Source organism: Pyrgilauda ruficollis, unplaced genomic scaffold (genome assembly GCF_017590135.1).
Source record: "Pyrgilauda ruficollis isolate IOZ18807 unplaced genomic scaffold, ASM1759013v1 scaffold13, whole genome shotgun sequence".
Classification (NCBI taxonomy): Eukaryota; Metazoa; Chordata; class Aves; order Passeriformes; family Passeridae; genus Pyrgilauda; species Pyrgilauda ruficollis.
The window spans coordinates 12,089,938-12,117,440 of record NW_024511432.1 but is presented as its reverse complement, the minus strand read 5'-3'; the positions used below and the strand labels follow the sequence as shown (position 1 = coordinate 12,117,440).

Below are 27,503 nucleotides of genomic sequence, written 5' to 3'. Positions count from 1 at the left end.
TGGTGCAATCACACCTTAGCACGCCCCGGGGCCGGGGCCAGCGCCGGCTGGGAAAAGGATGGGTTTGCCCGGGACTCTTCCAGAGCACTAGCGCGGGCACTTCTGTCGGGGCAGGGGGCTGCAGCGCTATTCGGGTGCAATGGTGGTTTCTATTTCTGCTCCTGTGGTGGCATCGCAGCACTGCAAGATCAGTTGTATCCATTGCAGTTAAGTTTGCGGGATCTGGACATGAGAGGATCGAGCGTGTACGTGTAACTGTGCCAGCTCTTCGGCATTTCTCCTGACCGCACCTCCTGCTCGCGTGCATCTGACTAGCGCCCGGTTCCGACTACAAAATACACCGATCCCCAGCACTTGTATCCTTCATCTGGTTGTGGGAACTACCCGAACGACCATGCATCGGTTTGTCTTGGTTGCCAGGCAAGCTGCGGCGCGGCTGTGCGGCCGCGGGCCGGGGGGCTGCCGGGGCGGAAGGACGGACATGGCTCTGCGCTGCGCCGCTTCGCTGGCGGCCGGCCGGCAGCCGCGGGGTCCCCGGCGGGAGGGGACGGTGCGCTGGAGCAGCGCTGCCAAGGCCTCCGCCGTGAAGATCAACGAGAAGGCGAGCAGGGAGAAGATCCTGACGCTGGAGTCCATGAACCCGCAAGTGAAGGCGGTGGAATACGCGGTGCGCGGCCCCATCGTTCTGAAAGCCGGGGAGATCGAGAAGGAGCTGCGGAAGGTGAGGCAGGGGCGGCGGGGCGGGGCAGGACAGGGCAGGGCGCGCTCCCGCAGCCGCACCGGCGCTGCCCCGGGCGCTCCTCCGCCGCCGCTCCCGGCTGGGGATGTCGCGGGGCTCGGAGGGGACGTGACACCCCGCGGGGCTGAGACGTGACCCTGTGGAAGCCTCGGGAAAGCGGGAGGCACCACTAGTGCCGCTGCAGCGCTTCCTACCAAGTTAAAAACTCTCGGAGCACAGCAGCGTTTTCCCCATCCCTCTGCTGGCCCGAGCCGTGCCCGGCCCCGCTGTGCCCGGCCCCGCTCCTGCGGCACCCCCGGCCCCGCGCCCCTTCCCACGGGAGGCGGCAGAGGCACGAAACAAAGGAACCCTCCGGCCGGCTACTGTTTATCTGCTGTCACAGGCTGCCTAAGGCAGATACGGGACATCCCCATAAAGCACAGTTTACATTTCTCCGGCCGCTTTGACCCTTTGCTGCAATCCCGTGTCCTTTGTGTTATACAAGGGGGTGAGTGACCAGCTTTCATCATACTGATAGAGCATTTAAGTCGTTCGTGAGGATTTTGCCTTGGCCGGGCAGGGAGGCACCGGGCTCCTGACAGGTGAGCTGGCCCGGCTCTCCCGGCGCTGCTCTGGATCGGCCAAGGAGATCCCCGATAATGTGCTCGGGACAAACCTTCAGAGCACAAACACTCAGTAACGCTGCCCAAAGTTGTAGGTGGTTGGTAGTCTTTGGCAGATCAGAAAATAAAGCAGATCCTAAGGGTCTGGGCCAGTATGTGCTAAATAAAGCGTCCAAATCAGTCAGTGCTTATATTTTGCTCTTCATATTTCTTTCTTATTCCTTGAGTATTGGAAAAAAAGATAAAGAACCCTCCTCTAACAATACAGACATGGCTTTTTGCCTCTACTGTTCAAACCACAGCTTCCCCTCTCATCACAAGGACACCTTTTTCTTTTGACGAAGCATCTGGCAGAGTAGTTTTTCTATAATTTTAGATGTTATTCCATGCTGTCACTGCTTTAGAGAGTCTTTCTAATACCTTATTACAGGTGCTGCAAGACCATTTTCATTAGCTCATGTAAAGTGCTTTGAACAGAATCATGCTACAGCAATTCTAACCATGAGAGATTAATTCTCTGGTCTTAATGTTACTTGGTTCCCCTTGTTTTGGAAGGTGAAGCATGTTTTCAGTTCACTGTAGTATATGCATCAACTATTTATGTCTAACTCAATAATTATTACAAACAGCTTCTTTTATTTTTTTATTTTTTTTAGAATTTCACTTTAAAACTTCAGAGTGCTGATGGAGAATTAATTTTGGAACATCTGTTTTAATTTTTGCCATAAAACTTGTTTATAAAGGTGTCATTGTGTTTATGCAACTAGGTTCCCTAGTGGATGCATTTTCCAGAGTATAAAATCTTCCAGTGTTCTCACTGAGTATGTTTGTTTTCAAGTTAACATCACAGAGCAGGAGATATTACTTGACAAAACAAATATAAAAGGCCCTTCACAAACTCCTCCCAAACTGCTTACTCCAGTTACCAGCTGAATCACTGGCAGAAAGAATAATCTACTGTGCACTTCTGAAAAAATATAGCAGCAAATCATTGGCAATTGCTTTATTAAAAGATTTTTATGTCAGTTTAGTGTTGTGCTTACTTGTGTGGTATTTTCCATTTTTTTTTTTTTTTCCTGGAACTGGTCTCATAAAATAATGTTTGCCATTGATAATGGCTACCAGCATTCCTAGAGGTGACTATGCTTTAACACAAGCAAGGCAAACAAACCTCCCAGCTGGCAGGGAAAGAGGACAAAATTACTACAAAAGTTGAGACAGTGTATCTGCTGAGAACTAATCAACTTCAGTAGAAATCCTTCACTTGCTTACACACTTCTCAAGTTACTCATTCCTCTTTGCTTTTCTGAGAAAAATACTGTTATTCATTCTCTTGTTTAATCAAGCTGTCTGCTAAAGCATACATTGTTGAGTAATACCTAGGTTCATTATAAGTAAAGTATTGTAGGTTATCTAATTGTCTGGTTTTTGTGTGTGTGTGTCTGAAATTTAATTCTGTGTGCTCACACATCAATAACACTTCTTTGTTTCCTTTTTATTAAGTTGTACAGCATTTTCTGTCCCTCTCAACCTTAACTCACAGGGTTAGGCCAGACACTGCCAGCAGAATTAACACTGCTGGATAAAAAGAAGAGGCTGAAGTGGTTGCCAGTTCAGGGAAGAGGAAGGAGATGCCCCACAGCATCTCTAGATCCACAGCCACTCTTCACTAACAGCAAGAATTGCCCCATATCACTCTTCTATATCTGATGGGGAAGGAGCTTTGCACAGGCAGGAGAGCACAGGCTCCCTGGTATGAGGTGGAAGCACTGCAGTGGCTGGGGGTAACAAGAACAGGCAGGGGTGAAGCAATGGCAGTAAATCTGCATTTATCCTCTTCTGCCCAGATGCCCTTAGGTGATTTGTTTCTGAACTAGAAGCCCCTAAATGCAGCCATTGTATGTAATCAGATGTGATAAAGGCTTTCCCTGCTTAAACTTTGTTCCATTTGGTTACTCTTCATACTTGTTAATACTCATACAGCTGTTGTGGAGACTATAAAACAGCTACTTGAAGCTGTTTGCACAGTATAAGCTTTCATTTTCCTTCAGGTTTGTTCTGCTGTCTCAGATCCCAAAGAGCACTCCTCTGTTATTCTCTCTGGCACTTGCTGCTTCTCTATATTAACTGCAAATGATCACAACAGCAACTGTAACTCCACAGTGCACACAGAAATAAGGGCTAAAATGTTACTCTAGAAGTCTCTGACTGGACAACTGAAGGGATATTCCTTAAAAGAACTAATAAAAGTGAGGCATTAGTTTTAGCTCTTGTGCTTAGGACTAAGCCAGTGTAGTAAAATACTCAATTAAAGCCGATTAAGATTGATTGCCCAATACAGGTGGGGCATGCTGTACCTGGATTTCACAAGTTTTGTTGGCTTGTGTCCTGTATTCATCTAGGTGGAAAATCAGGGCTTTGATCTACATTAAATCTTTCAAGATGGAAATCTTCATGCAAAATCAGTGATTGGATTACTTTCCTGAGCCTTTTTTTCCTAATTTTGAAATTGTGTCATACTTTGAAAGTAAAAACCCTTTTTCTCTTTGCTGTTGGTAGCAATCAGCTAATCCTGACATACTAAGATGACAGAAAGAATTGATTCCAACCATTTTCCTTGGTGTTTCTGGCAACTTCTTAAAGCAAGCTAGAACACAGACATATTTTAATAAAGGATTACACTCTAAATAGAACTCAATCAAACAAGACCTTTTTTTCTACCCCCTTTGTGTAGACTTGCTAACAAATGGCCATTGTATCAAGTATTGACTTTAATTACATTTCAGACTAGAAATTTGCTCCTGAATACAAATTCAATGCAGGAATAAAGCAAGCTCTAAGAGCTCTTCTCTTTACCTGATCAGTAATAACAAACTAACTTATCTTTACACAGGCAGGACACATACCTGATTTGTTGCTTTACATTCATACTAATTTTAACTGACCTTGTTGTGGAAAATCCCTTCATGTCTGTCGCTCTGACATTTCACTTATACTCTCCTTTTGTCCCCAGTTCCTGATTGGGTTGTACATCATGTCGAGATCTGTGTCAGGTTCAGCTGCCTTACATCTCCTTGCAAGGCATGTGCATATCAAACAGCATTTCAGGATCACAGGCCAGCTCAGGTGGCATTGGAAGCAGGGCCTGGCCCAGTGTAAGGCACACAAGGTCCTTCCAAACTTTGAAGCTACTGAAAGAGAATTGTAGGGTGGAAAGGGGGAGAGAGATGGTGTGCAGGCATATATTGGTAGCATGTAGGCAATTCCTTCACATTGCACAGGTGGGTAACACATCCCAGCCCTGGGCCTGGAGCCATGGGCCTTCACTGGCATTTTACAGTTTCTATACACTAAAGCCCCTATTTTTCTGCTACCTTTACAGCAAAAGGGTTGTACATTCATCTCCTGTGCCCACGCTTTTCATTTGCATAACTATTGCAAACAGGTTCCTCTTTCACGTTTATTCAAGCCACTTGTTCACTCCCTACATTGTTATTTAGACAATAAAACTACCAAAATCCTTCTACTTAGGTATCTGAAATCTCAGGCAGCTTCTGCTAAAGTATTTTGATTAAAATACTGTAGAGCTTTTTTTCTCACTAATTCATCAGACTTCTAAATTGAATAGAAAAAATCTGACATGGAATCCAGCCTTAATTGTAAATGTGAGTTGACTATGTCCCTGGAAGTTTTGGAAAGATAAAACACAATTTAGACAATGACATGCAGAAATATAATTTAACATGCCAAGAAAAAGATACAAGATTGACTGGTATACCCAGTAATGGAAGATGTTAAGCTTAAATTACCATCCTATAATTTTCTGCTTTGAATACGTGACTGTGTGCACACGAAGGAAGTGTCTTCCAGGCAAGAGCATCTGACCTCATTAAGACAGAACTGTTGTTCCTCAGTTGTCTGTACATGTTGCATACATAAGTATAAATCTGTAGTAAAACCCATGCTTTTTAAGATGTCAAAAACTACTGCAGATGAAGGTGAAAGAAAACTGGTTTCAAGAGCACAATTATCAAAATCGTGTGTTCAGAAGCTCACAACCCACAGAATCCAGTTTTTGATATTTTCTGGTTGAATACATTAGCAATATTTATTCTAAAATAGACCTTTTACAGTAACTCTCCAAGTTAAGAGTCTTAATGTCTAATCACTTTCTAATGAGCCTTATTTTAATTCTGTCATTTAACTCTGTTATGAAATCTATATAGGCAAAAATTTTGGATGCAAATCCACTTCGACCAATGTGTCCTGTTCTGTAATCTCAGAATCAGATCTGCCAATTAATGGTCAGTCCCACCCATTGTCTCATGTGATATGAGGGGCATGCAAGTTATCACTGCCGTTTTAAATAAAAATCCAGAATTTGCCTTCTCCTTCCTCCCCAAAACAGCTCATGTCAGCTTGAATTACACAAGCATAACACAAACTCAAAGCCTTACTCCATGGTAAGCAGGTCAGGTTTATTTTTCTGCTGTGAGCTGTTTTAATAAAAAGATTGGAATGCTAATTCAGGTCTTCAGGTCCCTATTAGTTAAGGGCCTCTGGGCAGTGCTTTCTTGGCCTCTTGAGAGGAGGAGAGAAAAAAAGCAAGCAAGTAACTTGGCTACTACAGCGTAGATCTCAGCTATGCTGAAATGTTTGGGTTTGCCAGCTCTGATTGTAGAGCTTGTTTGTGCAAGTCACAGCAAAAGCAGTCTCAAGGAAACAGTACAGTGTTTCAGAGTGTGATGTTACTGCCTGATAACCATCAAGAGGAGGCACAAAGCACTGGCGATGAAAATGAAACAATTGGGAGCAGCCAGGAGCAGGCAAAGTCTGAAATTCAGAAATAGCTGTAATACCACGGTTCTCTTCTGGGATTAAAAGCAGCTCACATTTTTGTGGCCTCCTCAAGGCAGCTCTTTTCAATTCTTTCCTATTGCCACTACTCAATCCACACATGCTCTCTCCAGAGTGATGGTTTTCCTTTGAAATTTGCTGAAGATTTAACAAAGACAGTGTCAGGTCAGTTTGTACCATTCTTTACTCTTTCTGGGCACGGTGGTATTTTGGAGTTTGCCAACACTGTCAGATGGTACCTTTGTAAAGGGAGCCTCCAGGTACACTAAAATTCCTAAGAGACAAAGCAGCTTCTGGCAGGGCATTGCCCTCATGTAGTTCTTTGGGGTGGTGTGTGTTCTGGCATCACATTGCTTCTTTGATCAAGCAATTCTCCCAACACTTCTTGCATCATGACTCTTTCCTTGAGAGACAGCTCATAATTTCGTGCTGTTCTCCTTTCCTGATGGGTTTCCTGAGGCTCTGGGGATGTCTAGGGGAAGAGGAAGCTTCCCCAAACCTGGTTAACTGCACAAAGATTTCTGTTGCCTTTGCGCCAATGAGTTCTTGTTCATGTATAAAAGTACCTTCTCCCAACTTTGTGTGATATTTAGATACAGTTGTTAGAATAATTGTGTCTGGCTTGCTTCAGGTTTCATCAGGTTTCTTAAATGATGCAGTTCTCCTAAAAAAGCAGAGAGACAGAAGTAACAGTTGAAGGAAGTAATTTCCAAAGAGCATATTCCAAATCCTGGAAGATTCTTTTATTCCATTAAAATCCTTTAATTATCCAGAAGATGACTACTAAAAGACAGTACATATTTTTGTATTTTCTCTTTTACATGTGGAGGTGCAAGATGGCTTCTACAGCTTTAAAAAAGGCCTACTATCATGGATGTGTTTGCTAATACTGTCAGAGGAGTGGCAGGAGCCTGGCCTTGTTCTGAGCTGAAGCTGAATCACGTTGTGAGCACAGTGTGAGGTGCCGCCGAAGGCAGGAGGCTGGGGCAAAGCTTGTTTTGTAGGTCTGGGCATTTCTTCTCCTCCTTGATGTGGTTTGTACCTCTTCACAAGGCAGGAGAATCCATCTGGAACTTACTGCTCACGAGTTTGTTATTAGAGCTCCTGTTATGCAAGCTTCCCTTTTGCAAAGCTCTGCCAGCTTCAGTGCGGCCAGGCAGCCTCTGGAGCACACCTTGCAGGCCTGCTGCACCCAGACAGAGGGAGGCCATGGCACACTGGCAAGTGCGCTGGGGGATCCCCAGAGGAGAGCAAAACAACTCCAGTTCCTGTCCCGCTGTGTGTTCCTTGGCTTGCAGGGACATAACTTGTCTCAGCTCAGGTGTGCTGCTGACATAGTTAAAGACTGCTTAGCCTTCTGCAGTGAAATAAATCTATGACCTGTTGCAGCCTTTTCCTGCTGCTCTACAGTTTGATACTGAGGTTATCAACATGACATTCACATTTCCTCCTTCCATACAGATCTTTCCACATATCTTCCAAAAAGTATTTGGCATAACCCTCCCCTTGGATGCCCACACCCATTGCCACAGGAGAAGCCTTGACACAAGTAGCTGGTGACTGATGCTGCTCTGTCTGAAGGGTCTGAGCAGAATTCTGCCTTGAACCCACCTGCAGAGTCTCAGGCACTGTCTAGACTCCCCTTGCTGCCAGCTCCTGATAGCCCTGCTTTGAGACTTTGACCCATTAACATTCGGCACTTGTTCTTGCCTGTTGTTGTTTTCTGTTCCTTCTTTTTGAAACGGTAAGATGGGACTTTTTGTTCTAAAAAACTTGTTTAGATTTTTTTTTTTAAGAACTTGTTTAGAACTTCTTGTTCTAAACTAAATCTGAGCAACTTCTGATACTCCTTTTTTTTCCTGTAGAGAGACTGGAAACCAAGTAATAGAAAAATACTAAGTGGCCATAGCAATTTTTGTATAGATGTCACTAGGAGAGAATAGGCAAGTCTCATGAAGACAGTTCTAAAGCTGATATTATCTCATTGTCAGGGAGGGAAAAGGCTCCAGTTATTTAAAAGCATTTCTCTTTTGAAAGACGAAAAAGACAACAGCTCTTGTACCTGAGACCAAGAAATACAAATTAGTCAAGAGAACCATGGGCCTTTAAGCCCAAGTGGGAACTGTGTGTACCACACAGAAAATACAGCATTCCTTCTCTAACCAGATTTTATGGTGAGAGAACTATTGTGTATGGTTTGCTGTTTGTTCCAGATCCATCATTTCAGAAGCAAAGGGAGTGTGGGGTTTGTGGAGTAGGTGTTGATTCTATACTTGCAGTGATGGGAAGAACACTGAGTTTGGCCCTAGTAAAGATATAAATGGCATCAGTGCTAATAAGCTCCAACATTAGTTGTGATAAATATGACATAGGCACCAAAAAGGTCTGTTACCTTTGTTTTAAAGTCTGTACCACTATAAAAACTCCATAAGTACATTATGAAATGCCAGGTACCTTTCAACATTTCACTAACCAAAGAAGCAGCTTTTTTTAAATTGCAGAGCACAACAGTATTTGTGAGCAAAAAAATCTAATTAGTCTAATGTAAGGTATTTCTATTATTGGTTTGTTTTGGTTTTAATCTGATAAACTGGAGTATTTCTGTTTCATGTTTCTGTGTTCTCAGACTGCCTAACTTTAGGCAAAGAAAGTATCATCCATATTCCTTAACAGATTTGTATTACTTTGCAAATCTAGTGAAACTGTTTCAATTTTCTGCAAGGACCAAATGCAACCAAAATACGTGGGGATTTTTCTTCATTTCAAGCAAATTGAATTTGTTCTTCTTCTACATACACCTTTCTCTTCCTTTTTATTTGTGATTAGAATGAAACAGTGTTGTGCTGTCAGTGGACCCCAGATAGCTTGAAGAGAAGACATTTTTAGCTGTTTGCATTACTTATAAATTACTAAACTTCAGCCTCAGATAAATGTAATGTCTATCTGACATCCCTATTTCTAATTTTTTACTTAGAGCTGAAATGCAGCTCTTAATCTGGGGGGCTCACTTAGATCAACAAGCATAAAAACAAATGACTTGATGGACTCATTATGTCACTTTCAATTATTTTAAGTGATTTTTTTTTTCAATTTCTGCTAAATGTAAGGCCATATAGGTATGGTAATATGTTATAGGTAATTTTCTACAGAAAACTGATCAGTCTGATTTTGCAGTTCCTTAGTCCATGTGACAATTCTGTCACTGTTAGGATGCCTCCCTACTATCTCTGAAATATACATTAGAACAACTCTAAATTTATCATTGCCTCTCTCACTTATTCTTCTTGTAATGTTGGCCTTTACTTTCAGTTAATCTTTTTTATTTAAACCACTGGCGGTTTTTTCAATCAGTCAGTGCCTTGCCTTTTTGATGCCCTTATTTTGTTTCACTTTTTAAAGAGCTGTGATTGCTAATCAACATTCATTAATTTCTTTCCCTGTGTTCTCATGATGTATTCAGTTTCTCACAGGAAAAATGGCTGTCTGTTCAGATTTTGGAGACTAGGAAGCTTTTAAATATTCATGGTGATTATTTAGCACTTCCTGTTTATCATACAGAGTCTCACTGTGATATATTTTGTGAAACATTTCTACATGGAAAAGTGGGGCCATCATACAAGGAATACTTAATCTAAGTATAAAATAAATAAGCAAGAAGTATCTTTACTGTTTTTACTCTCAAAGAACTAAAGGTCTTGAGGTTTCTTTTATTGGTGGTTTCTCAAATATCCTCAAATCTTTTTCACTTCTTGACTGATCCATCCCTCCCTTGGGTGTCTCAAAGAAGTTGCTCTAATACTGACAATTCAAAATGTCTTTTTTTCATCTTTTCTACTTCAATATGTAGTTTCCAGCCAAGTCAGTCTTCTACTTGCAGCTAGCAGAAAAATAAAAGCCAGCCTATCATTTAAAAATGTGTCACAGTCAACAAAATTTCTGTAACCATTAAGATCACCTGGCAGTGTTGTATAAGAAATACATTAAGCTTTACATTAAACACTGTAGCTGTTCTGAGATCAGGCACTGTTTAGTTACAGCCACATGACAAATACTAAAAAAGAATCTTCTGCTACACCCCTAACAAAACATTCTGAATAATTTCTTTCTAGGGAATCAAAAAACCTTTTACTGAAGTGATTAAAGCCAACATTGGAGATGCACATGCAATGGGACAGAGACCAATCACCTTCCTCCGTCAGGTAAGACTACTATAAAATATTATTATTCATTTTTTATTATAATGCCTTAAAGCTGTCCGATATAGGTATTAGTATAATTGATTCCCTAGATGCAATTAGACTTAAAATAGTTCTTTTGTAAAGAATTTTAAATGTTCATTTCTGAGCCAAAGTCCTATTGTTTGGTGGTTGTCCTCTTTTAACACAGTAGCTTTCCTTAGTTTCCATATCATTCCCCACCCATACTTTTTCCTGCCACTTCTGTGTTATCAGTCAGCACATTCATTATCAATAATGCTCTTCAAGAAAGGAAGTGGTTCTCTTTAAAGAAAAAAACAAAAGCCTTTCTTCATCTGAGAGAATACTTTGAAATCTGCACGTAGCTGGGTTCAACTACTTGTACTGTATCTCATTTTGCACATTTTACCTCTGGGCAAGCTAATTGGCAAGTTAACTTTTAGGAAAGATTACAACAGAATTCATATTTGTACATTATTTCTGAAACACAAGGATAAAGTGAGTATCTTATTTACCGAGTATCCCTCACACCCTCATGTAAACTCCTCTGTCTATAATAATGTAAATTCAGAGAGTTCCAGGACAAACTGAAGCCTTATCAAACTGAGGGTCCAGGTGATGAGAATATAAAATGGAGCTATGCAGCGAACTAGGGAGACCTGAGCTTCTTATCAATTATTCAAATGTATTACATGTTATTTCAATGTTATTAAATAAAATGGGAAATCCTTTCTCCCCATGACTGTGTGCACACATGGATTAATTCATTGTCATTGCCCCACAAGGTGACAACAGCCTATCCATACTACACCATTTGAGCATAAAAATGAGAGAGACTGGAATAAATTAAGCTGATCTCAAGAGAGACCTCTCAATTCTTTGTGTCTTACATTCCTTCATTAACTTAATTCTGCTGGGTTGTGTTTCTACTTTTACCATGTTCTATATCACCACTTCTTTTTTAAATTAAATATTTCCTATGAATTCAAGTCAGTAAGAACTAGAAGTTATTTTGTGGAAGGATTATTAGAACATGCCACTATGCCTTCAAAATTTGATTGTATTTCTCAGTTCTGTTCCATATTTAAAATCTTGATTTCTTGTCAATAAAAGTGAGCTAGTAATACACAAAGAGTGGAGGATAGATCTGCTTAGAGATAACATAGGAATAGTTAACTGTGCTTTATTGTGTTTGCACTATGCTTAGCTCACCTGGAATCTTCACTGTCTGTAATACAAATAGTTAATAATTCTAGAACTGTTTTTATCAGCTTAACTTGGAACCTGATAAGATTTTTTTCTCTTCTGTGAGAACAACCCTTTAAAAAAACAACTGCAAACTCTTCCTCAATAACCCATGTTTTTAATTAGCCAGTATTTGTGATCTTCATTTCCAAGGGAAGTTAACATAATATCATCAACTTAAACTAACCACTGAAAAGTGGCCAATTGACTTGTTCTTGGCCCTGCAGGTAGTGGCCCTGTGTACGTACCCAAACCTGCTGGACAGCCCGAGCTTTCCGGAAGACGCCAAAAAGCGCGCCAGGCGGATCTTGCAGGGCTGTGGAGGAAACAGCTTAGGTAAGGCTCTGTTCTGGTGTTAGGAGCAGCACAGGCGGTTCAATACCTGCAGCTGATGGGGGCAGGTTTGCAGTGTGACCTGCAGACGGTGACCAGTGGTGCGAATTTTTGGTAGGACTTGTCACAGAGGAGAGGGTGAGGGTTATACATCCATGAAGCCCTTGCCACACTAACATCTAGGCATAACTCTAAATGGAATGCTGAGGGGTTTTTGTACCAGGAAAGTGGCAGAGAGTACTAATGAAGCTCTGTTCTGTTGGTATGACATCTCTTAATCCAGGGCTCTGTGTCTCCTACTGAGACTAGGTGGAGGGTTTTACAGTTTTTACCTTCTCCAGTTGTTTGTCTGCCAAGGAGCTCACTGCCCCTGTAATGCTGGTGTCAACAAACAGTATATGTCCATCTCAGCTGATCCAGTGCACACTCCTGGAACTTAATTTTGAACCATCAGTTCAAGTATGTTTTCTGGGATATCAAGAACTCAGGTTCCAAGGTGATAATCCTCTGCCAAAGGAAAGCTACACTGATGAAAGTCTTTTACTTTGCTGAGATAGTTTCAACTGAAGGTCAAAGCTCTATTTCTCCAAGGTAAAATAACTCTTGAAAGAACTACAGAGCTCTGTTCTTCAACCACTGTTCCTACAAGAGTGCACATGTCATATCCACATAAGTACAAACTTTGCATATTCAGTAGAAAGGAAGGAGAAGAGACAATTTCTCATCTAGTGACTGTGCTGCCTACCAGTACCTGGCAAATGCCATGAGAATTTCTACTCTGCAGATACTGCTACAGCTGCTGCGTGCAGCAAAGAATCTGGCACACTTACCTTTTTTCAAGTAGGCAAACAGTGACATTTCAGAGGACTTATTACAGAAATTGGCATATTTCTTACTCTTTGTGATTGCAGTGCCTATTTGCACTGGTATATTTTGAGAGTAGGTGCTATGAAACTTAATAAAATAAACAAAACATAATAAAATAAACAAAACATAAACAGTGATTGCATTAGCAGTATTTCAAGCTTGGACTATTCTTAACAACACAGCCTAATACAGAATGTTTTTTATCTTCACCTTCTTTGTATTGGTTTGTCTTTTAAGGTAGACCATTAAAAACAAACTTGTCAAAACTGAGAAGTTCCTTTAGCTTAATGGATCCCTTTCTTGTCTTTGGAACAATAAATCCACATAGTACTGTCAGCACATAGGAGTTACTAGGGATACATTTGAATTTTGACTCAGTCTTTCTTTGTAGTCATTATCTAATTTAGGGATGTGGAAGGAGTTCTCAGAATGAGCAGTCTTGACCCCTTGGTGCTCCCTTCCCCTTAAGGGCATGGTAGCATGGGACACCACAGCCCCATGTTATAAAGAATTCAGTCTTGCATAATATTTCAGAAGCATGTTCCTTTTTTTTCAGAAGATCACGCTTTTCCCATAATTTCTGTTAGCTCAGTAGATTCTGAGGAAGTAGGCCTGAAACAATTGCAGTATTCATATAAGATGATAATTCTGAATACACTGTTCATTTCAGTGGCTAAATTGAGGTTCTGGAGTCTAAATGTTTTTAATTTTGAAATTATTTATGCCAAGAACAACTGTACCTCTAAATTCCTGACAACTAAAACCACTGTAGACTTTACTGATGTGCTGTACTGGTTTCTGCCCCGTGTCCCCCCTCCCTGGCTCCAGTACAGTGTGTCAGCCCCTCCTCTTGGCCTCTGCAGCTCATCAGCCTCTGTTCAGCCTCCCAAAACACACAGCCAGAGGCACAGGGATGTGCAGCTGAATGCAAGTCACCCCTGTCACTTTGTTGGTAGTCTGACAACTTACTGCTGTTCTCTTCATGGCTGAAAAGAAAAAATTGCCTTTCTTGTGAGAAAGCAAAGATGAAAAACTGGCCCTGCTGTGTTGTGTTCAAAACCTTATTTTTCAGCAAATTTGTTAATCCAGCACAAAGGTGGAATCACTACATATGGTCAAAGCCATTTGAGGTGTTGCACCCATATCTATACCAGCCTATTTAAAGGTATTAATTGTAAAGTTAATACGAATATGAAATTTCCTCTGGAAGTGAACTAGAATGCCTCACTTCCCATGAACATCCATTTGGCAAAACCCTCCTCATGGTTTTGAGTCTCACTACTCCCAGGCCATGTGTGAAGGCTCAGATGTGTCCTCAGCTTGTCTTGTGTCCAAACACTCTGGGATTCTACTGACATCACTTACTTTATGCATGTGGGATAATTGGAATATCTTTCCAGGCATTTGAGAAATCTCTCCTGTTTATAAAAATACATAATATATGCAGCTTTTTGCGTTGGGTTTATTTATTTGCATCCCACAGTGAAAACATGGGTTCTAGTCAAAACCATCAACGGAGTACAAGTAAGTGTAGAAGTACAGTGTAATGAAATGTTCTGTATGTCCTCAGAGTGGTAGGACTCAGCACCCAATGGAGCACAAGACAGAAGGACAGCTTAGGTTTGTTCTCCTCCTTTAACAGCATCCTCCTGGCTGTGGTCAAACACCCATGTACAGACCCAGTCTAACTTCTAGTCCTGTAAAAGTAAATGTTTAGGACATCAGGGAACTTTGTGCCCTGAATCACCATTTTATCCCATGCAATTGTGCACTGCTTGCAAAGGTTCTTTGTCTTTTTAAATCATGCTTTCACAGAAGTCCTACCAGGCAGACTACTAGCAGATAACTGAGTGATAACAGTTAAGTCAGGCATAATTATTCCACTCCACCCAACAAGCAAAGAAGATTTTGCAGCTTCCTGACAGTGTTCTAAAATAGATGTACACTTGTCACTTCTTTGTCCATCAGTCTTAGGCTTCATAGCTTGAATTCATTCCTCTCCTTGACCCTAGGCTTATGTTTACTCTTTGTTTGTTGCACATTCTCAGCAGTGATGCACACAGGCATCTAACATCTCATTTTATTTATGATTATTAGTTGTGCTCTGTAAACTACATATGAGATTGGGGGGATTCTAGATATTTCTGCTGAAAAGTGATTGTGGGAGATGCTGTGGGGGAAGGAGAGAAGCAGTTTAAGATTTTTTTGGTTTCAGACTGTGGGAGAAAATGATATGTTATTTTCATGTTGCAAATAAAACCCTTATATTTATCATGGATTAAAAGAAATTACTTTCCTTTCTATTGCATGTGCTACCTCTGTTCCTTGTTCCCATTACTTAAATAGGACTTTGTTTACATTCAGGAGTGCTTCCAACATAAAGAAAGCAACTGAAAGATAGTAAAAATGGGATTGCTGTTCCAGTTTGCAAATAGGCTTGAAATCACTCTTTTTACCAGTCCAGTGTGCTGTTTTTGTATTTTAGTGATGCTTATTGTATTTGTCTACTTCCAAATTAATTCTTTTGCTCTATGAATAAACCAGCTCCCTATCCTACTCCATGGAAAAAAAAAGCAAACCCATCCTGGGGATCCATATAAATATGGCTCATATGTACAAACTGCTCCTTACAATACTAGCTCAGGAGTTTTGCTAGTAACAGAAAATCTGATGTACATTGCACTCAATTCTCATCTCATTCTGTATTTTTCACAGGATCCTACACTGCCAGTCAAGGTATAAATTGCATCCGTGAAGATGTGGCTTCATATATTGAAAGAAGAGATGGAGGGGTTCCTGCAGATCCAGATAACATTTACCTCACCACCGGGGCAAGTGATGGCATTTCTGTAAGTGTTAAAATGAAACCTGGTCCCTCTTGGTACAGACTGTTACCTCTGCAAATACAGATCCCTGTTGAACCTCTGGTCTCACAAAGTCCTGTGAGTTTGATCTGGCAGACACTGAAGCCACATTCAATGAATATCCAATCCTGTGAACAAACCAGTGAGCCCCTGTGTGAATGTCAGGAGCCAGCTAAGAAGTGTGTGCAAAGTCTCTTAGTACACATAAATTGTACCTTTCTGTAGAGGTAATATGAAATGAGCTACAGGTGCCTAAATATAAATTTAGAAGATTCCGTGCATTCAGACTAAATGATGATTGTTCTTAGTGGTTAAGACACATAAACACTGAAGATTAGAGGGTATCAGTCAGTGGAAGAGGGAAGAGGGAATAAACTTCAGCTCTTCTTCCAAGTAAACTCTGCTAGTGCAGATCAATGCCAGTGAAAATCCCAAAGATTGATTTCTGTTTGTGTATTTTAGTTTGTTTGAGAAAAACTTCAGGTTTTGTGTTTAATCAAGGTTCAAAGATGGTTAAGACAGGAATACCAGTCTCTATCAGACCGCTCCTTTAGAGACACATTTACTGACAGCGCAGCAGCAGTTTGGCTTTTGTGAAGGCAGCCTTTGACAGTGTGTTGGGGAAGGTGGTTTTTTAAAGGACATCTAGTGGCAGAGCTCAGAATGGCAGCGATCCGGCAGAGGCAGCTCTCCAGAGCTCCGCAGTCCGTTGGCTTTCCAGAGTTTTTGACACTGGCAGCTTGTCAGGAATGGCAGCACAGCACATCTGATCTGCACTATGCCGATTTGATTTCACCACTGATGTAAAGCCAGCACTACGAGTCTCATTCTTTGGCCCTTCTAAAGCTAAAACAACTATTGTTTCACACCTCAAGGGAGAGAGGGTGTTAAGGAGTTTTTAAATATGCATTTGGTCCTGATTATATGTTTTGGATTCTTGGTATTTTTAAACTAGTGGTGGGTACAAAATTATGTTGATTATAAATCATTAGCTTAGCAGCTGAGTATGTGATGAGAGGCACAGAGCAGCAGATTTTGTACTAGAACCACAAAGAAACTAAAGGATACTGCTGCTGAGAGAAAAGATATTTTTGGGTTTAGATGCCAATTACATGCTGATAAGGATGCTTGCTTTGATTGCACCTGTACTTCAGAGTTCTCCCGTGGTTATAAAGGCAAGAAATCTCTCTGCTTCCTGCCCCTTGTGCACTGTTTTATTTAATTCACATGTAAAAAGCCTCCACATCACACAGACACGGGGCACAAGGAAATTGTCTGGAGTGACCTTAGCACAAACATTACCTTTCTGCCTGTATCTTCTGGGCATAAGCTACATATGCCTTTATTTCCATCCCAAGACATGCAGACTTTGGTCTGTTCTGTTACTTGAAAATGAAAACATAATTGCTCCTGATGTAAAACAGATTTCTCTGTTCCAAGGGAGAATCTGCACAGGCCCCAGTTCTAATTTCTGGTTTTATTTATTGGTCTCTTATGGTTAATGAGATACAATGAATGGAAGGCAATAAGCAAGAATTAGCTAAAGCTTCTTTGCTTACAACAGGGCACAGCAAAAAAATAATGATCTTGATATTCCTGTTTCCAACTTGCCCTCTAGCCTTGTGCTCAGAATGGTTTTCCTAAATTTTGTAGTTGATCAGGCATAATCTTTGGAAGTTATGACATGAGAGGATTCCATTAAGCTTAGACCATCCTCACTCAGCCCGAAGCAACTTGAAATAAATAACTCTCTTTGACTATCTGCTTCTAGGACAGAAATCCACCTTAACTCTACACTTTTTTAGGAAGTTTAATAATTTATTCCAGAGACTATTATTAATTCTTGTGCATGACCTTTTTTTATTTTTTTAATTCCTCCTTTTTTCCCCAGGCAATTTTAAAGATCCTGACTTCAGGAGGTGGCAAATCCCGAACAGGAGTGATGATTCCTATTCCCCAGTATCCCTTATACTCAGCAGCCATCTCTGAACTGGATGCTATCCAGGTGAACTACTATTTGGATGAAGAAAATTGCTGGGCTCTAAATGTGAACGAACTTCGCCGTGCCTTGAATGAAGCTAAGGCATATTGCAATCCAAAAGTCCTCTGCATCATCAACCCTGGAAATCCCACAGGTCTGTAGGAATTTTGTTTAATGAAGAGGTTTAAAGACCATTTTCTTTCCTTTTTCATTCATTTGACATTGCAGGCAAATCCTAAGTACATATCAAATATGTTGAGCTGAATTCCAGAGATCAGTGCTCGAAGTAGGACAGACTTTACTTTTAGATACATATTTTCAGTGTCCTGGATCTCCAGAAAGGAGGGAGAAGATTCATTTCACTGGATCCCCTTTGAAGCTGCTGCTTCCGCTGAAGTTTTCCAGACTTGTGGGATGACTTTCAGTCACTTTTGGTCTTTAGGAAAGATCTAGCCTTTGGCATGGCCTGTAGCCTCTTGGCTTCTGAGAGGCAATGACTGTAATAATGCAGAACTCAGTGGCAAGCCTCCCTCAGAATTTAGCTTTTTGAGTTGGTGAGAAGCTAGCTCCCTCCTAACCTTCATGCATGGGAGCATTTACAATGGTTAGCTATACACAGAGTACTCTCAGTAAGTCCTTGATTGACTACTGTATCTCACACTCCCTTTGCTTGAGATGGAATAAGTTACCTTGTACCATAATTCTTCCAAAAATGCTCCTTAATTTCATATTTAGTGAACTGAATTCTAAAGTTCAGTAGCACTTTTCTGAGGAAGAGGGATATCTTCTTGAAAAGTTGGTAATCTAAGTATGTGTGGGTGAAAAGATTTGTATGTGTACACTCCACTAACTTTCTTCTTGCTTTAAAAATCAAACTACAGGACAGGTGCAAAACAGAAAGTGCATTGAAGATGTGATACATTTTGCATGGGAAGAAAAACTTTTTCTTCTGGCTGATGAGGTAATGAAATAATCTGTTCTCTCAAAAGCACAGCTAAGAGTACTCATATGAGGTATAATTTTGTTCCATGTGTGGTAGTGGTATTTTTTAAGTACAGGGAACAGACTCTCTGTTATCATATAAAGACATGAAAAGACATGCAAGATTCTTAATATCAAAGGATCAATATAACAGGTGGCTTTGAACTAGACAGAAAGTGTCAGGGACACAAGGAAGAAAGTGTAGGGGACACAAGGAAGAACAAACCTAAAAACCTACTTGGTGCTCAGACCACTTCAAATGGAAGAAACAGAAGGAAAATCAATTTAAACATACAAGTAAAGGTTAAATCATCCAAAGAAGCTCTCTGTTCTCCAAAGGCCCAGCCTTTAAATGTGGTCACATCAGATAAAAAGTATAATTACAGTAACTATTACTTAACAAAGAACCTTGTGTCTTCTAACAGCTTTGAAGTTTTGAGTGTAAGGACTGTTTCTTCAGTTCAGATCTGCCTCTCTAAAAGGCCGTGTTTTATCCTTAGTTGGGGGAACAGAGCACATTAATGTCTTCTGACTGTTCAGGTTTACCAGGACAATGTGTACTCTGAAGGATGCCAGTTTCATTCCTTCAAAAAGATTCTGTATGAGATGGGACCCGAGTACTATAACAATGTTGAGCTGGCCTCTTTTCACTCCACCTCTAAGGGATACATGGGCGAGTAAGTCTGATTTAGTTTGTTTTTTTTTTATTTCATCTTCCTCATTAATCTGGTGGGACAGCGCTTTCATATTACTGACCTGAAGGTAATCCACCATAATTAATCCTTTATTAATTTTAACTAAAGACTATTAAGAAAAGAAAAACAAGCACAGAGTAATGGATTAACTCAGTGGTTTTCAAAGTACCAAATAATAAGTGTATTCAGACACCTAATGCCTCAGTCCCACAAAGGTGAAATCCTACAGTCCCAATCTGGACATGTGATAAAGGAAAATTGGCCTCCAACATTCAAGGGAACAGCTCAATAATCACTGGGATATTACAAATGTTTCAGTTTGGTTTTTTTGGGGAGGAGGACATGGAAGAAAAAGAATTTTTTGATTAAATGTATGCTGCTACAGCCATATGCTCTTGTTCTTAAGATTAAAGATCCATGTTAATTGTTAACTTGCCTACCAGGGAAGCTGCATGTCCACCTTTATCTCTGTATGGGATACTAGGACTTAATGACATGTCTGCAGCTCCATCTTACACCATATCAGTGTGGCAGCTGTTTCAACAAGCTGTATCTTACCCATTGTGAGATTCTCATCAATTGTCTTTCCACTTCTGCAATCATTTGCATTGTTTTGTTGTATTTATAGGCTTGAAGTTAACCAATCTCTTCTGTTCACTTTGTCACAGATGTGGCTACAGAGGAGGTTACATGGAGGTCATAAACTTGCACCCAGAAATCAAAGGACAGCTCGTTAAGCTGCTTTCTGTTCGCCTTTGCCCTCCAGTCTCAGGACAAGCAGCCATGGATATTGTGGTGAATCCTCCAGTACCTGGAGAAGAATCTTATGCACAGTTCATAAAGGTCAGCAATAACATGCTTGTTCTTTTGTGCATTTCCCAAACCTATCCTAAGTATTGGGAACTCAAATTATGCACAGAGACCAAAGAGTCTTCTTTTGTTTCTCCTATCAAGTCAAATCAAAGGTTCAATTAAGATGGTCTCTAAAAAGAGCCAGGAGTGGATGGCGAGGAAGGAGACTGTAAAAAGAGGGCACACAGATAGAGACTTCTGCAGGTTATTGTCTGTCTGGAACACTGTAATTATACCCTGCTAAAGTCTTTTTGCACTGCAGTTTTTAAGAGCACAACTGGAATTTGGAACATGGTTTGCTCTAGCAGCTCACAAAGCCCTACCAGTGTTTCATTTGGGGAAGGCCTTTTGAAACATCATCATTTCTCCTGGTGTTTTTATTGCTACTTGAAATGTGTCTAACTGAACATCTTCCTTTTAAACAGGAGAAGGAATCTGTTTTGAACAATCTTGCCAAAAAAGCCAAACTAACAGAAGACATGTTTAACAAGATCCCAGGAGTTCATTGCAACCCCCTTCAAGGAGCCATGTACGCTTTCCCTCGGATCTTTATTCCTTCCAAAGCCATTGAGGAAGCAAAGGTCAGTCAGTCATTCTCACCCCAATCCATTTTAACCTCCTCTCACCCGTGCCTGCCACTTCTAATGATGAACTTTGATTGCAGAGATGGAGAATAAAAGCAGTGTTTCATGGGCTGTGTATAATCTTAAATATAACATGACCTTTATTTGAAGAGAGGAAAACAGAACAGATCAATTCATCCCAGTGCTACAGCTCCCAGGCTAAGTGTCCCCAAGGATGCTGGTGTTTAAGTCACACAAGTAGGTGGCCCTGTGCAATTCCAAATTGCTGCCTATGCAGCAATTGATTGAGACCAACTTGTGTGAGTGGCAGTGTGCTACTGACCCTACAAGAGAAGCCCCGTTCACCAGGAACAGGAAAGAGGGCTGGAGCTTTCCTTACAAATTTCACCTCTTTGCCTTTGGGACAGTAACCTATGTTAATAAATGATAAGTATTTCTGTTCCTAAGTAGAGCTCTGAAACCTAATTTTTAATATTCATTTTGTAAAGGGAATTTTATTAGCACAGCTGAGAACAAAAATAGGGCTGTTTTTCAGCTGCTTATTTGATTAGGTATATAACCTGTACATATTTAAGAACCTTTCATAGTTATTAATCAGGGGACTTCCTAGGCAGCAGATTATTCTGGGGGAAAAAAATAGTAACTGCCAACAGAACTGGAACACACAGTTCTCAAATTAATTTAATCTTATCAAATGTCACTGCCTTAGATTTTTCCAAGTACAACTTTCAGACTTCTGACAAAAGTTACAAGCAAGTCAAGGGGAATAACAAAATTACCTAAGCCTTTTCTTTTGAAGTGAGTTTTCATGTAAGTTCTTCAGCCCTGTTCCTCCATGAATTACTGTTAGTTAATTCAGTGTGAACTGCCCCATCAGCATTTGCTCCTCATCTTCCTTAGTAAATTGAATAAGAAACTAGTAATGTAACATTAGGTTTCAGGGGGAAAAAAAAGCAATCATGAAATTCTATATATTAGGAATATTTTGACTTCAATAATTCCGAGGCATCCATTTCCTTAGGCTCATAAAATGGCACCTGATATGTTCTATTGCATGAAACTTCTGGAAGAGACTGGAATATGTGTTGTACCTGGAAGTGGATTTGGCCAGAGAGAAGGAACCTACCATTTCAGGTACAGATTCTCTTTGTTAAAAAGCAAATTAGCAGCAGTAAGCAAAGTATCATCCCAGTTCTTTCTCTTCTGATTAAATACAAGGATTTTAGTTTCAGTTTATGTTGTCTCAGTTTCCACTGGACAGTTTCTGTGGACTGACAGCAAGGTCAAAGACCTGGTCTGCTAGATGAGCTATACAAGTTTTTATGGTGTTTTCACAGCTTGTTGGCATAATTTTATTCTGTTTTTACATACTGGCATTTGAAATGCCTTCTCCAGGAATACAAACAATAGTAATAGTTTAGACTTTAATTTTAAAGTTGGCTCTGGAATTCAAAAAAATTCCCTGCATTCTTTTGTGGGGAGGAGGGGGTTAAACTGTGTTTCCATATGGGAGAAACTGCATGAAAAATGCAGTATCATCCCTATAAATCTGCTCCTTAAACACTCTGTATAACTTTACCAAAACAAGATGTTGAGCTAAATATTCTAATACCAAAACTGTTGTTTTTGCTTCCAATAAACAGAACTTTGCTCCAGCCAAGCCACTGATAGCTAGAATTTGTCAGGGAATTTAGTCTTCCTCACCCTCTGCTGTGTTGTTTCTGTGTGTGAAGCAGCACAGCAGAGGTGTCTTTAGCCTTGGCAGCTGTGCAGCACAGCCAGCTGGCTCAGACCCCTGGGTACATACAGCTCCAGGGAAAACCTAGAGAATCCATTCCTGCGCCAGTGTGGGAAAGCCATTGTGTTCTGTGGGTCGTGCAGACAGCCTGGCATCCACACCCCATGGGATTTTCAGGGGGTGCAGAAGGCAAAAAGGGATGAAAATCTGCAGAATGTGATGTTGCATTGTTCTAATGCTTCTGTACTCAGGTATCAATTAAAGAAAAAATGTACATTTACTCATAACTGACAACTCTTAAAGATCAAAAACTGGGTATAATTTGGCACAAATGCCCAACAGTGGAAACTGAGTTGCTGTTATTTCTTACTGATAATCTACACCACTCAACAGAAAATAACAGTTCTTAAATTCCTTGAAACAAATTGCTCTAGTTTAATAGCATAGTTCAATTAAAGTATAAATGCAAAAAAAAGAGAGAATAATATAAAAAATATGTCAAACTTAACACGTTACTTGCTGTACTTTGAGATTAATCAAGAATTGTGCAAAGATCACAGTTTAGTTGGTTCTGAAGATAATATGGGTTGGTTTTTTTATTTCTTTAAATATTATTTTTCAGAATTACCATTCTTCCTCCAGTAGAGAAGCTGAAGATCCTACTGGAGAAAGTGAAAGACTTCCACATAAAGTTTCTTGAAAAATATGCATGAAACTACTGTGGCTTTTCCCCCTCATCCCCTCCCCTTCAAGGCAAATGCAGACAATGAACAATGATGTGCTGAGAATGTGCTGTTTATCTAATTTAACTAAATTCAAAATAGGTAGAACCAGACTCAGATACTGCTACAACTTATTGGACTATTAAATTTATGTCTGGTGTAGAAGACATTGTTACACCAAGTTTTTTGGTTTTTTAAGGGGAAGGGGAAGAAAGTGAAGAAAGTGGTGAAAGAGTCAGTAAATGTTTTTGTGCCTTGATTGAAAGTTACATTTGTGAACTTTTGACTCAATAGGTTGGGGAAGGGAATTGCTCATTAAAATTACTACTGTCATGTGGGTTTTTTACAAAACAGAAATGCCAAGTTCAATTGTTTAGATAGGAATTTGTTTCCCATCTTAAAATTCTACTAAACAAAAATCAAACTCCTACATTATACGTATTGCTTGGTTTAACTTTTGTTGTTTTTCTTGTTAAGTGTGAAGTGTTCTCCAAACTCGACCAAGCATGTAGGGACAGTGTGCTTATTTTAAAAAATCTTCAGCAGATGTGTCCAGATACCTTTGAAATTCTGCTGAAAAGAAATCCTGCCATCCCAGCACAGCTGGAATGGAATATACAGTTTTGATCAGAGGAGTGAACGTGGTGTCTGCTTAAACAATATTTTTATGAAACTGAAACATAATAAGGAGTACAATCTTCTTCTTCCTGTGCTATTCAACACATGATCCCAGCGTAAGAGCTCTGAACACTTCCTGCCATAACAATTCCAGGAGTCTCCTGTTAGCCCACATCTTTTATACTCATGGGAGAGAGTAAGTTAGTGTCTCAAAGCAGATGTGAGTACAGTCAATCCTTTCAAGCAGGGTAAAACACAACCGTTTCAGAACCGCTCTGTCTGTGGGCAGCATTTGTTTGGAAACATCACACAGCCCCTCGAGCTGGCCAAAATCCAGCTGGAACTTGCAAGGACTGACACATTGTTACCAGGAGAAATGCTGGGGCTGATTTCTCATGGAGAGGAAGGTATTTAAAGGAAAAAGTCTTTCATCAAGCATAAAGATAATGAAAGTACAGCTGACACTTAAATCTTCCACAGTCCTACTGCTGTCTGAACGATCCTGAGTGCTTCTCAAAGCCCAGCTGAACAAGGTGGCTATCTAGGAGTACAGCTGAGTGACTCCACTAATCTCTGCCAGCTTCCCTGCAAAACAAAGGACAGCTTCTGTTTCTCTAGAGCTGGAAGCTGGACACCTTCTGCTGGCTCTGATAAAGGGCTCAAGGAACAGAGCTTTCAGTATTCAGATGTGAAAGCATTAGCATTTGTCAGGCTTAGGCTCAGCTGTTACAGAGTTTATTCATCAAGAATATCACATTCAATCTAGCCATTTATTTGAAAGTGTTATTTAGAAGTAAACTCATTTTAATGTCTACTGGCACTTTGTGAGGCTGCTGTTGTAACTGGTCCAACACCCTGTGCTGATCCAGCTTACTAAAGCCAAGGGCTAGAGAAACACCATCCAGACAAAGCTGTGCCAATTTCTCATGTCAGGAAGACGGGATGCTGCCAGTAACTGTCCTCACCACAGCAGCTCCTGTCTATGACCCAGCATCAGCAGTGGCTGAGCTTCTCACACCTCCTTGCTGAGGTCTGTCAGAACAATTTATTCCTCTCAATCACCTGCCAGGGGTCACAGGTTATAGATGAAAATGGCATGGCTGCTACACAAAGCTACTGCAGAGGATTGGAGAAAAAATGATGTTTTTCTTCTCAGAGCAGTGCACTTCTGGGACGAGAGCACACTGAGAGCACTTACGCTGCTACCATCCATTGAAAAATACAACCTGCCAGCACCCACTACTTGGCATCCTTAATATGCACTAATAAATAAAACAAACCCAGAAAGCAAAACCGTGGGAGGAGGTCAGAATAATGATGTGAAAATAAGACAAACAGCACTTTCCTACTCTAGGAATGTGTCCAAATCAGATCTGGCTTTGGACTCTTAATGCAGTGTAGATTGAAACTAAGATCTAACAATGGGAGTTAGAATATTTTTTATATTTTTGTAACTACAGCTTTTTCATGGGGTAGTATTTGTAATCTAATAAGTCAATAGATTTTATATTTGCCTTGCATTTGCACCTGATACTTCTGGAAAAAAAATGTAAAGGTTTACAAGTTTACAATGATAATTTACAGGTGTGAAAGGCTTTTTGTTTTAAGTCGGGACAGTAATTCTTACAGTTTTGAATCAAAATATAATGGCATAAACTGAGTTTTTTCTAAACATTCTATTATGGTGCCTTTTCTGTTTCTGACATTATAAGGGATAACAATTTATTCCTGATGCATCTCATATGGAAGGGTGGTGATTTCTATTGTCCATCCACAATATTTGTATGTATTGTGATAAGGTTAATGTGCATTTTTGTGGAACAATCCTGTAAACCTAAGACAAAAAGGCTTGTTTTCCATGTCTTTGAAATATTTCATTAACAACAGACTATTCTTCCTTTCAAATGCATGCTTATAGGTTTGATCTTCCTCCAGGTGCTCCTTATAACAGTACTTCAGATGTATAAGACTTCCAAATAATAAAGCACATGTTAAAAAATGGTAATACTTCTCCATTTTCTATGTCACTAGAGCAACACCAGCTGGATCACACTATGACACATTTAATCCCATGTTCAAACCATTATTTACTAATATTTAATACCTATGTACCAAATCATTAATTTCTGCATCACTCCAGTTTATGGACTTGACATTTGTCCAACTTATTACCACAAAATTATTCCCTACAAGTGCAGAACTGTAAATAGAGATGGTCTTAGGCAAGTTTATGCTCATAATTAATTCTGTAATATAAGGAGTTGTAACCAGGAGTCAAGCAAGCCAGACTTCTTTCTTCACAGAGATGATCAGTCAGGCAGCTGAGGCTGATCACCTGCGTCCCAAAAGCTTTGGTGAGGTGTTGTCAGTTCCCTTTTTAAAAAACTTCTTACATGGCTTGTAGGAGATTAAACTTACGGAGCAGCACTAGCTAGTCTTTTTGCAGTGACACCTCAAAATTACTTTAGTGGTGTTTGGTAATTTCAAAGAAAACAAAATTTAGAGAAACTAGTCCTGCTTCTGTAAACATATATGCATATGCCAGAACTACCAGAGGCAGGATATTATTTTCTTAATATCAGGATTTTGAGTGTTTTCTGGAACAGAAACACTTGCCTATTTTTCTGGAAGAGGTTTTTTTTTGGGGTGTGGGAAGTGTAGTGCATTGTTTGTTTACAAAGAAGAAAATTGTCTGATACAAAATATTTATATTATGAAGTGTCAGATTTTTTGCATCTCTTTTTGAGTGACACAGTCTGTCCCATCTGGCTCAGGAGATGTGCCAGATGCATATGATACAGAAAAAGCCACTCACTTCAGAGAGTTTGCAGCATCCATATACACAATGTGAGAACCACCAGTGTTTTAAAGCATTATCTAAATGCCTTTTTGCACAGTTCCTTGCTCAAATTTGTACAAAACCCAAGATACAATACCTCTAGTATTATTTTTTAATTTAGATACATGCAAGATAAGTTTCTTCATGGAATTGTATTTTTAACGATATGGATTTTAATATTTTTATATATTCAGTACTTGGTGTAGCCACACCTTTCTAATGTTCCCTGTTACAACGTATTGGTCAAATCCTGTCTTCACCTGATCAGAATTTGCACAAGCTGTAACCATTTGCACTGGACAGAGCAGGTTATTCTCTTGGTTATCTCTGAACCCCTGCATGCCCTGCACACTGAACAGCAGTAATTTAGCTAAACCCAAAGCTGAGCTCTGGAACAGGTCCTTCCTATGGAGCACAGAGCCTTCCCAGCACTGGGGGAGCCGGGGCAGCACAAGCAGCGCCTGGCCCAGCCCTGGGCACCCCGGCTGCGGGCACAGTCCCCGGGGATGGAAACGCTCACCTGCTCCAGCGCAGCTCCTGTGTGCCCGGGCCGGCTCCAAAAGGGAACAAAACAGCGCAATTCATCTGTGTGTGAGAGAGAGGGGCCTGCCCAGCTCCTGCCGGGGCGTCAGGATCATTACATCGTGGAATCACAGAATGTTGAGGGGTTGGAACGGACCTTAGAGACCAGCTTGTCCCAACCCCCCTGCCTGCGCACGGACAGCTCCCACACCGTTGCTCAAGGCTTTATCCAGCCTGGCCTTGAGCACTGCCAGGGCTGTGGCACCCA

At 40.6% G+C, this 27,503-nt stretch overlaps 1 protein-coding gene across 1 annotated transcript; it reads left to right on the top strand.

Annotated features, from left to right (window-relative positions):
• Positions 1-25,879, top strand: GPT2 (glutamic--pyruvic transaminase 2). The gene is made up of 11 exons (XM_041458786.1): positions 1-721; positions 10,308-10,397; positions 11,867-11,975; positions 15,555-15,688; positions 17,595-17,838; positions 18,566-18,645; positions 19,206-19,342; positions 20,029-20,203; positions 20,638-20,793; positions 21,818-21,930; positions 23,157-25,879. The coding sequence occupies exons 1-11, from the start codon at positions 395-397 to the stop codon at positions 23,245-23,247; spliced, it is 1,656 nt and encodes a 551-aa protein (XP_041314720.1). The 5' UTR covers positions 1-394; the 3' UTR covers positions 23,248-25,879.
• The last annotated feature ends 1,624 nt before the right edge of the window (positions 25,880-27,503 follow it).

Excerpts from the sequence above, each read along its gene's own strand:
- GPT2 (XM_041458786.1), top strand. The coding sequence starts at position 395 with ATGCATCGGTTTGTCTTGGTTGCCAGGCAAGCTGCGGCGCGGCTGTGC. Across the intron at positions 15,689-17,594 it reads GGGCAAGTGATGGCATTTCT|GCAATTTTAAAGATCCTGAC; the intron begins GTAAGTGTTAAA and ends TTTTTTCCCCAG. Across the intron at positions 21,931-23,156 it reads GAAGGAACCTACCATTTCAG|AATTACCATTCTTCCTCCAG; the intron begins GTACAGATTCTC and ends ATTATTTTTCAG.